Source organism: Antechinus flavipes, chromosome 2, assembly GCF_016432865.1.
Source record: "Antechinus flavipes isolate AdamAnt ecotype Samford, QLD, Australia chromosome 2, AdamAnt_v2, whole genome shotgun sequence".
Lineage (NCBI taxonomy): Eukaryota > Metazoa > Chordata > Mammalia > Dasyuromorphia > Dasyuridae > Antechinus > Antechinus flavipes.
Window position 1 is genome coordinate 230,886,101 of NC_067399.1, and position 8,808 is coordinate 230,894,908.

The 8,808-nt window shown below is 41.5% G+C and overlaps 1 protein-coding gene across 1 annotated transcript; it reads left to right on the forward strand.

The window, feature by feature from the left end:
- Positions 1–1,157: 1,157 nt before the first annotated feature.
- On the forward strand, positions 1,158–8,279 carry MYL7 (myosin light chain 7). The gene is made up of 7 exons (XM_051976464.1): positions 1,158–1,257; positions 1,849–1,962; positions 2,485–2,560; positions 4,023–4,127; positions 5,055–5,133; positions 7,290–7,338; positions 7,759–8,279. The coding sequence occupies exons 1-7, from the start codon at positions 1,255–1,257 to the stop codon at positions 7,858–7,860; spliced, it is 528 nt and encodes a 175-aa protein (XP_051832424.1). The 5' UTR covers positions 1,158–1,254; the 3' UTR covers positions 7,861–8,279.
- Positions 8,280–8,808: the final 529 nt, after the last annotated feature.

Here is an 8,808-nt window from a genome sequence, read left to right on the forward strand (position 1 = left end):
CTTCTGCTCCTACTTCCCCTTCCTCCCATTGTCCTCCAGCATGGGACTCTAACAGGCTGCTGGTCTTGTCTGCCAAAGTTTCGTAACACTCTTAGACCTCCAAGTTAGGGAGTCCATGGCCTCCGGAAATCAGGGATGCGGGTCACTATATGGGAACTGCTCTGTAAGATTCATGAGTCCCTCCCTTTCTGGGTCCCTTGGTCCCAGAGTTGCTGTTTTTCTTCCTCTCCCAGATCTCAGTGGTTCTTTCTTTCTTTCTTTATTGCTGAGGCAATTGGGGTTAAGTGACTTGTCCAGGTTCACACAGCTAGGAAGTGTTAAGTATCTGAGGCTGCATTTGAACTCACGTCTCCCTGACTTCAGGACTGGTGCTCTACCCATTGAATCATCTAACTGCTCCTCGGTGGTTCTTTAATGGACCGGAGGGCATGGTCCAGGATGTCCAAACCAAGACTGATATGGAGCCCATGATCAGTCCCCAAACCATCCTGGGCCACTAAGGGATTCCCAGGAGAACACCAGTGTCCAGATCCAGTTTAAACTAAGCCTGAGAGTCCCATCCTCTGACAGCTCTCTCTGAGCCCCTGTATTCGCATTGCCCCAAGTCAAGCTGGGTAAGGGAGTAGCTAGGCCGTGCAGTGGATAGAGAGAGGGCCGTTCCTGGAGTCATCTTCCTGAACTCAAGTATGGGCTCCTACGCTAACTAGCTGTGTGACTGGTAAGTCTCTTAACTTAGGGGGTCATGAAGAGTCAGACAGGATAACTCAACAACAACAAACTCAATGGCGGGGAGGGTTGGAGTGTTATCCTAGACTAAGTGGGCAAGACCAAGGAACCAAAACTAAAATGAATGGTTCAGGACTAAGGTGAGGGTAAGGAAAGGAAAGAAGGGGATAGGAAAGGAAGAAGAAAAAGATCTGTATTTAGCACACACTGCAGTGCTATATACAGTGAGATTCTTCCATTAATCAGAGCTTGCCGGTGATGATGAAACCCCAATCCTGGTCTATCTGAGTGAAGAGAATGAGTGGCTAAGTGCATCCATCCTCTTAGAATCTCAGAGAAAGGGCAGGAAGGAATGTGTCTGGAATCTCTCAGGGCCCTTATCTTGCTCTCTTGGCTGGTCAGGGACTTCCAAGTTTGGGACTCTCCTTTGTCTCTTTCCTTATTTGGCCCTCCAGGTGATAAGATGAATGCATAAGGGAAGGGTTGCAGGACAGACAGCAGCAGTTGGGACATCCAAGCAGCCAGGAGATGGTGAGTCTGAGGGATGGGGAATAAGAGAAGGATGCAGGATGGAGAGGAGAGCGAAAGAGTAGCCTTCACTTTGGGAGAAATTTGGGTTGTCCAGCTTCAAACTCCAGCTTTCAAGGTTAAGGGATAAAGTTTGAGACATTCAAATCTCATTCCTTCTAGCTGTCTGGCAAGCATAAAAGATGAGATGCCCTGCAGACTAAGATCATAGATGAGAGACTGATCGATTGGAAAGGACTTTAGAGAGCCTCTAATTCAACCCCTTTGTTTTACATATAAAGAACCTGAGACTTACAGAGATATTAAAAATATTTCTGCAGTCAACTGGGCTCAAGCCTGAGAAAAATGATCTCCAGGGATGAGAAGGGGGAAAAGGGATCCTTAAAACTGAAAAGAATAAGGAGGGAGGAAAGGGATCTAGGAAATTGAAATTTCACAACTTAATCCATGGAGCATCTGTGGGATCCCAGCTGTGGAGATCCCTCCACATCCAATCCTCAGGGAATGTGGGACAAAGGGAAGGGCAATTTGAACTCTGGGGTTCCTGTTTCAAGATCTGGGGCAAAAGATTCCTCTGAAACAGATATTCTACAGGCCAGCAGGAAGGCAGGGACTCGGGGGAAGGTGGCAGCTGCCAAGCAAGCCCAACGGGGATCTTCGAATGTCTTCTCCATGTTTGAACAAGCACAGATCCAGGAATTTAAGGAGGTAAAAGTCTTGCCCATCAGCCCTCTAGAATCTCTATTTCCCCTTTTTCTTCCTGATTCTCCCATATTCTGTATATCTCCCTGAGATAGACTGCTACCATGAGTAGTACTGACTTTCTAGTCAGAGGGCATAGATTCAAATCTTACCTCTGATATTTAACACCTCTGTGACTTTGGGATAAGAGACTTCATGCCTTCCCCACTTCAGTTTCCTCATCTTTAAAATGAGGAAGTTGGACTAGATGGTCTCTGAGGTTCCTTCCAGTTCTAGACCTATGATCCTATGATCTTTCCAAACTTTCTCCCTTATGTTAACTCTAAAGTTTAAATCAACCGAATGAATGGTTTCTGGATGTCCTGCCAAACCATTCAGTCCCGAAAAGCTTGTCCCACTTGATCTGTGTCCTGCCCATCCCCTCACCCATCTATCTCCCCTTGGGCTACTGGGGGAAGGAGCACCTGCCCCTCTCCCTTAGAGACCCAATGAGTTCTGATCCTGATCCAGGAAATTTCTGTCTCACAGGCATTCAGTTGCATTGATCAAAATCGAGATGGCATCATCAGCAAATCAGACCTGAAGGAGACCTACTCTCAACTAGGTGAGTTAGCAGGCTTCTCAGAGAGGCAGAATTCACCGACTAGTTCTCCTCCTCCCTGCCCCTCTCCCAGTGGCCAGTTCTCTCTTCTCCTGTAGCTGACAGGGAGAAGTTAAGGATCGTGGATGCGATCGATTTAGAGTTTAAAGAACTTTAGAGGCTGTCAAGTGTGAGCCCTTTATTTACAGAGGAGAAACTAAGTCAGAATAGGCAAGTAAGTGACTTGCCCAGGGTCATACAACTAGTAAGTATCTGAGGCAGTATTTGAAGCCAGATATTTCAGACTCCAAATCCAGAATTCTTTTAAACATATTAAACCTGCTTCAGACTGGAGCTGAATGTAATCATCTCTCATAGAACCGACTCTTCTTCCTCTTTCCTCTTCTCCCTGCTATCCCTTTTCACTCTCAGCTCATATCTCTTACCCTCTTCTCACACCTTCCCACAAGCTCACACCTCCCCTCCCCTCTTCTCTTCTCACACCTTCTTCGAGTACATTGCCAAAGCTTACCCTTTCCCATTATCTTCTCTCTTTTCTCCCCCGCCCAATTTTACATTTCCCTCATAGCTCACAGCCTCCTAGACTTTCTCATTCTTCTCAGACCTCTCCTAAAGCTCCCTTCTAGTCTCTTTTAAATTTAAATTTATTTTTTAATTGATGAAATAAAACAAGCATTTTCATAACATAGTACAATAAAAAAAAACCGATTGCACAAGAACTGTGCATTCATTATATACAACTTGTTTTTTCTTTTAAATACACCACAAAGTTACCAAGCAAATTTTATTTCTTTTTTCTTTTCTCCCTCTTCCTCCATACCCTTGCCTCAGAGATGGCTACCATTAGACATGAATAAGTAAATATATGTTAAATTATTTTATACATATTTCCATTTATCAATTCTTTTTCTTGCTGCAGATAGCATCTTTCTTCATATGTCCTTAATATTTAATTCAGATATTTATGATTGCCAAAATAACTTATTCTCTCTTAAAACAATATTGCTGTTATTATACACAGTGAATTTTTTTGCTTTTCATTGTTTTGTGCAAATCTTTGCATGTTTTTTAAAGATCATTTCTTATAGCACAGTAGTAATCCATCACAATCACATATTACAACTTTTCAGTGGAGCCTCAATTGATGGGCATCCTGCAATTTCCAGTTCCTTGCCACTATAAAGAGAGCTGCTATAAACATTTTAGATCACATGGGTTCTTTACCTTTTTCTCTAATCATTTTTGGAAATAGACCTAGTAGAAGTATTGCTGAGGCAAAGAGTATAGGCAGTTTAAAAACTTTTTTTCTCCTTTCTATTTTTTCCCATTTTCCTCCCCTTCTCACTTCCAAAGTATTTCTTTTCCTCAATCACCACGGGAGATGGAATGCTAAATATGCCTGGAGGTTTGAGGGAAAAGGGGAATGTCAGTCCCCATCTCATTCCCTGTTCATGTCCTCTTCCAGGAAGAGCAAATGTGCCTGAAGAAGAGTTGGATGAGATGCTACAGGAAGGCAAGGGCCCGATCAACTTCACAGTGTTTCTCACACTCTTTGGGGAGAAACTCAATGGTGAGAACTGGGGGAAAGGAGTAGGGATCACTTAATCTTTCCTTTATGTATTCTCCCAACATTGTACAATCTGTTATAATACCTTCCACATCCAATTTCTAAGTCCTGAGGCCCTACATCATGGAAGGCTATAGGCTATGTGGTTAACAAAATCCAAGATACCTCCTCCCATACATTGGTTGGATCATAAGATCATAGGCTTAGAACTACAAGGATCTGTAGAGATTTGGTCCAGTCTCACCCCAGGATCCATGATTTCAGGAGTCCATAAACTTGATTGGGGGAAAAAATTACATCTTTATTTTCCTCTAACTGAAATTTAGCATTTTCTTCAATCATGGATGTAGACAACAAACTGATAACTTGAAAAAGAGTCCATAGATTTCACCAGATTATCAAAGAGATCCATAACAGAAAGCCCTTTCATTCTGTGAATGAGAAAACTGAGCTAAGTAGAGGACTACAAAGCTAGTATCTGGCATAGGATATGAACCCAGGTCTCCTTGATTCTGAGTTTCCTAGCCACTCTACCATGATACCTCTAACTTGGTCTAACTAGGGATCCTTCCTCAATAGTTAAGTGTATTCTGGAACCATGGGTAGGCCCTGGAAATTTGGAACCTAATTAGAATCCTGATCCATCCTGGAACTGTCCTTGGGTTGTGTTAGGTCTACCTTGAGGTGGAAACCACCACTTATAGGATAACACTGAACTAGGAGCCAGGAGATCTGAATCCCAATTCAACCACTGACTAGCTGTGTGACTTTGGTCAAATTCAGTCAATAGGGGAGACAAATTGTCCTAAATAGCTTAGTAAATGTCCATTCTGGCTCAAAATCTCAGATTTATAATCTCTTCTGGATGAAGGAGGGAGCATGGGGGATGTATTTATGAGGACAGAGTTGATACTGTCTGCTTTTCCTTAGGCACCGATCCTGAAGAATCCATCCTGAGCGCCTTCCGCATGTTTGACCCCAGTGGCACTGGGGTTGTCAACAAAGAAGAGTGAGTATGAGCAGGGACTAAGTGGGACAGGGATGTGGAAGCCAGAGGAAGAAGAGCTGGTGGCCCCAGGAACATTCCACCCTTAGCAAAAGATGAGGGCGAATATTTGTCTGTAGCAGCTCTTACTCCCTACTTGGCTCTCCCAGGCCAGAAGTTCTTAGTGCCCTTGTGCTGATTCGTGAGTGCTCCGAACCCAACTCCATCCCCCTCCCAAGCCAGCCTTCCCCACCAATAAACCACACTCATGTTCTGGGCAGAACTTTTCCTCTCAGGAGCAGAGAATCACAGAATTCAAGAATTGGAAAAGACCTCGACAACCATTTAGTCCAACTCTTCCACAAAAGGAATTCCCACTATAGCATATTAAATAAAATGGTTGTCCATGCAGCCTCTGATTAAAGACCTCCAAGGAAGGGAAAGCCACTACTTCCTAAGGCACTTCTGGACAGTTCTAACTGAAGTCTGCCCTGACCTCAAGCCTAAATTTTCCTCTACAAATTTCAAACATTGCTGCTGGTTTTGTCCTTCTGGAGGGACAACTGGAACAAGTCTCTTATCCATGATAATGATAAATGATAAATACCCTAAGGACCTACCCTAGGATTTATTAGTCAATTGTTTCAATTGTGTCCAACTCTTTATAACCCAATTGGGGGTCTCCTTGGTAAAGATTTTGGAGTGGTGTCCCATTTCCTTCTCCAAGGTGTTTTAGAGAGGAAACTGAGGGAAATGGGGTTAAGTGGCTTACTAGGGTCACACAGTAAGTGAGATTTTAATTCATGAAGATGAATCTTCTTGATTCCAGGCCCAATATTTTATCCACCTAGCTGCCTTCTTCCCTCCTGCCCTCGCATAGCTTTCGATAAATGCCGCTTTAGCTTTGTGCTCCATCATGAGTTTGTGTTGCCACATGCACATACACATGCACATTTTTATTTCATTAAATGATTTGTCCCAAAGAAGTGCTTTAGGGTCAAAATGACAGAATTTCAGGCATTTTAGCAAGCAGGGCTAGCAGAGAATTCTTCTAAGGTCTCCTGAGTGCCTTCAAATCAGGCTCAATCCCACCTACTTATATAACTCAGAGGCAGTATGATATGATCAAAACAGCACTGGATCTGGGATCAGAAGCCCTGAGTTCAAATCCTACATCAGTCACTATATGTGTGATCTTAGATAAGTCATAACCCATCGGAGACTTGGTTTCCTCATCTTGAAGATGAGAAGGTTGGACTAGATGGCTTTAAAGACTGCTTCTACTCAGTCCTATGAGCTTAGCATCCAATGACTGACCCCTTGGGGAGACTCTTCCCTCATCAGAATTCCTTATCCAATTCTTCCACTTACTAGCAAGATGGCCTCAGACTAGTTGGTCACTGAGCCTCTCTGAATCTCAGTTTTGTTTTTTTTATTATAACTTTTAATTTACAAGATATATGCATGGGTAATTTCTCAGCTTTGACAATTGCAAAACCTTCTGTTCCAACTTTTCCCCTCTTTCCCCACACGCCCTCCCCCAAATGGCAGGTAGTCCAATACATGTTAAAGTATATGTTAAATATAATACATTTATACAGTTTATCTTGCTGCACAAGAAAAATTGGACTTAGAAATAAGGTAAAAATGACCTGAGAGGGAAAACAAAAATGCAAGTGGACAAAAACAGAGGGAGTGGAAATGCTATGTTGTTATTCACACTCATTTCCCAGAGTTCTTTCGCTGGGTATAGCTGGTTCTCTTCATTATTGAACAATTGGAACTGATTTGGTTCAGCTCATTGCTGAAGAGGGCCACGTCCATCAGAATTGATCATCATATAGTATTGTTGTTGAAGTGTATAATGATCTCCTGGTTCTGCTCATTTCACTCAGCATCAGTTCATGTAAGTCTCTCCAAACCTTTCTGAAATCATCCTGCTGGTCATTTCTTATAGAACAATAATATTCCATAACATTCATATACCACAATTTATTCAGCCTGAATCTCAGTTTTTCACCTGCAAAATGAGGGAACTAAACTAGATGACCTATCAGGTCTCTTCTAATTTTATGGTTCTGTAAGATTTTCTTCCTGATTTGCTTCTTTTTTTAAATTGGGGTTATTGTAGCTTACCATTGCTAACTGTTGCCTTTTTCTAACCCACTCACCCCTTCCAGGTTTAAGCAGCTACTTCTGACCCAGGCAGACAAGTTCTCTCCAGCTGAAGTAAGTAAGAGCCATCTCTATATTAGGGCACCCCTAAATTTAGGTCTCATACAGAATCCTGTCTACAGTGCCATACTGGAAAACAGAAAATAAACTGAATAGTTCTGGATTTTGGGTTTTGGCAACCAAAAGCACACAGTATCCCAAACTCTATTGTAGTAGCAGCAAACAATCTTTTCTCAAGACAGTATCTGGAGATGGGAGAAAGGTAAACCAAGTGACAAAGTTTCTGTCCAAATCATAGAGAAATGCACGAATTGGATCCAACCCTCTTCAGGCACTAAATGTCTTCCGGTCTGGGAAGCAGGAATGTTGTAATTGTGTCCAGGATGGGTTGGATTTGAAACCTGGAGTAGCATTCCCCTCCCTTCATGCATTCCTATTTCCAGTGTCCACTGATCAGCATCTTTCCTATCTCAGGTGGAGCAAATGTTTTCATTGACACCTATGGACCTGTCAGGAAATATCGACTACAAATCTCTGTGCTACATCATCACCCATGGGGATGAGAAGGAAGAGTAAAAGGATTCAGGGAAAGAGTGAAAGGCAGAGAGCCAGGTTCAATAAAACACAGATGCTAAGATTTAGTGCAAAGTATTTTTTTGTGTTTGGGAGAAGTGTTGTGGGAGGCTACTAGAGGCAAAGATAGAGGAAATGTAGAATAATGGAAAAAATCATATGGATTAAGAGATGGAAGAATGGATTCAGATCAATATTCTATCATTTTCTCAGTTTTCTTATCTATAAAATGGGGAGAACAAAACAACAGTATTATTGATGTTTATTAATATTGTTAATTGTGAAGACTTATTCAAATGCCTATAAGAATCAAATGAGTTCACATGAGTGAAAGTGATTTGAAAAATGTAAAGTACTATCTATAGTCATGAAAAAATGCTCTAACTTAAATAAAATAACTAAAGAAATGCAAATTAAAACAACTCAGGTATTAAAACATATCTATCAGATTGGTTAATATAAAAATAAAGGAAAATGATGAATGTTAGAGAGAATATAGGAAAACTGGGATACTAATGCAGTGTTGGTGGAATTGTGGATTGATCCAACCATTCTGGAGAATGATTTGGAACTAATCCCAAAGAGCTGCATAGCTTTGGATCCAGCAATACCATTAGTAAGTCTTTATCTCAAAAAGATCATAAAAAGAGGGAAAGGATTTACATATATATGCAAAAATATTTAGAGAAGCACTTTCTATGGTGGCAAGGAATTGGAAGTTGAGAGGATGCTCATCAATTGGGAGAATGGCTGAACAAGTATAAGAATATAATGGAAAACTACTGTCCTATAAAAAATGATGAGCAGGCAGATTTCAGAAAAATCTGATGCTGAGTGAAATAAACAGAACCAGAACATTATACACAGTAAAAACAACATTGTATGATGATCAACTATGATTGACTTAATTCTTTTCAGCAATAAAATGATCCAAGACAATTCTAAAAGATT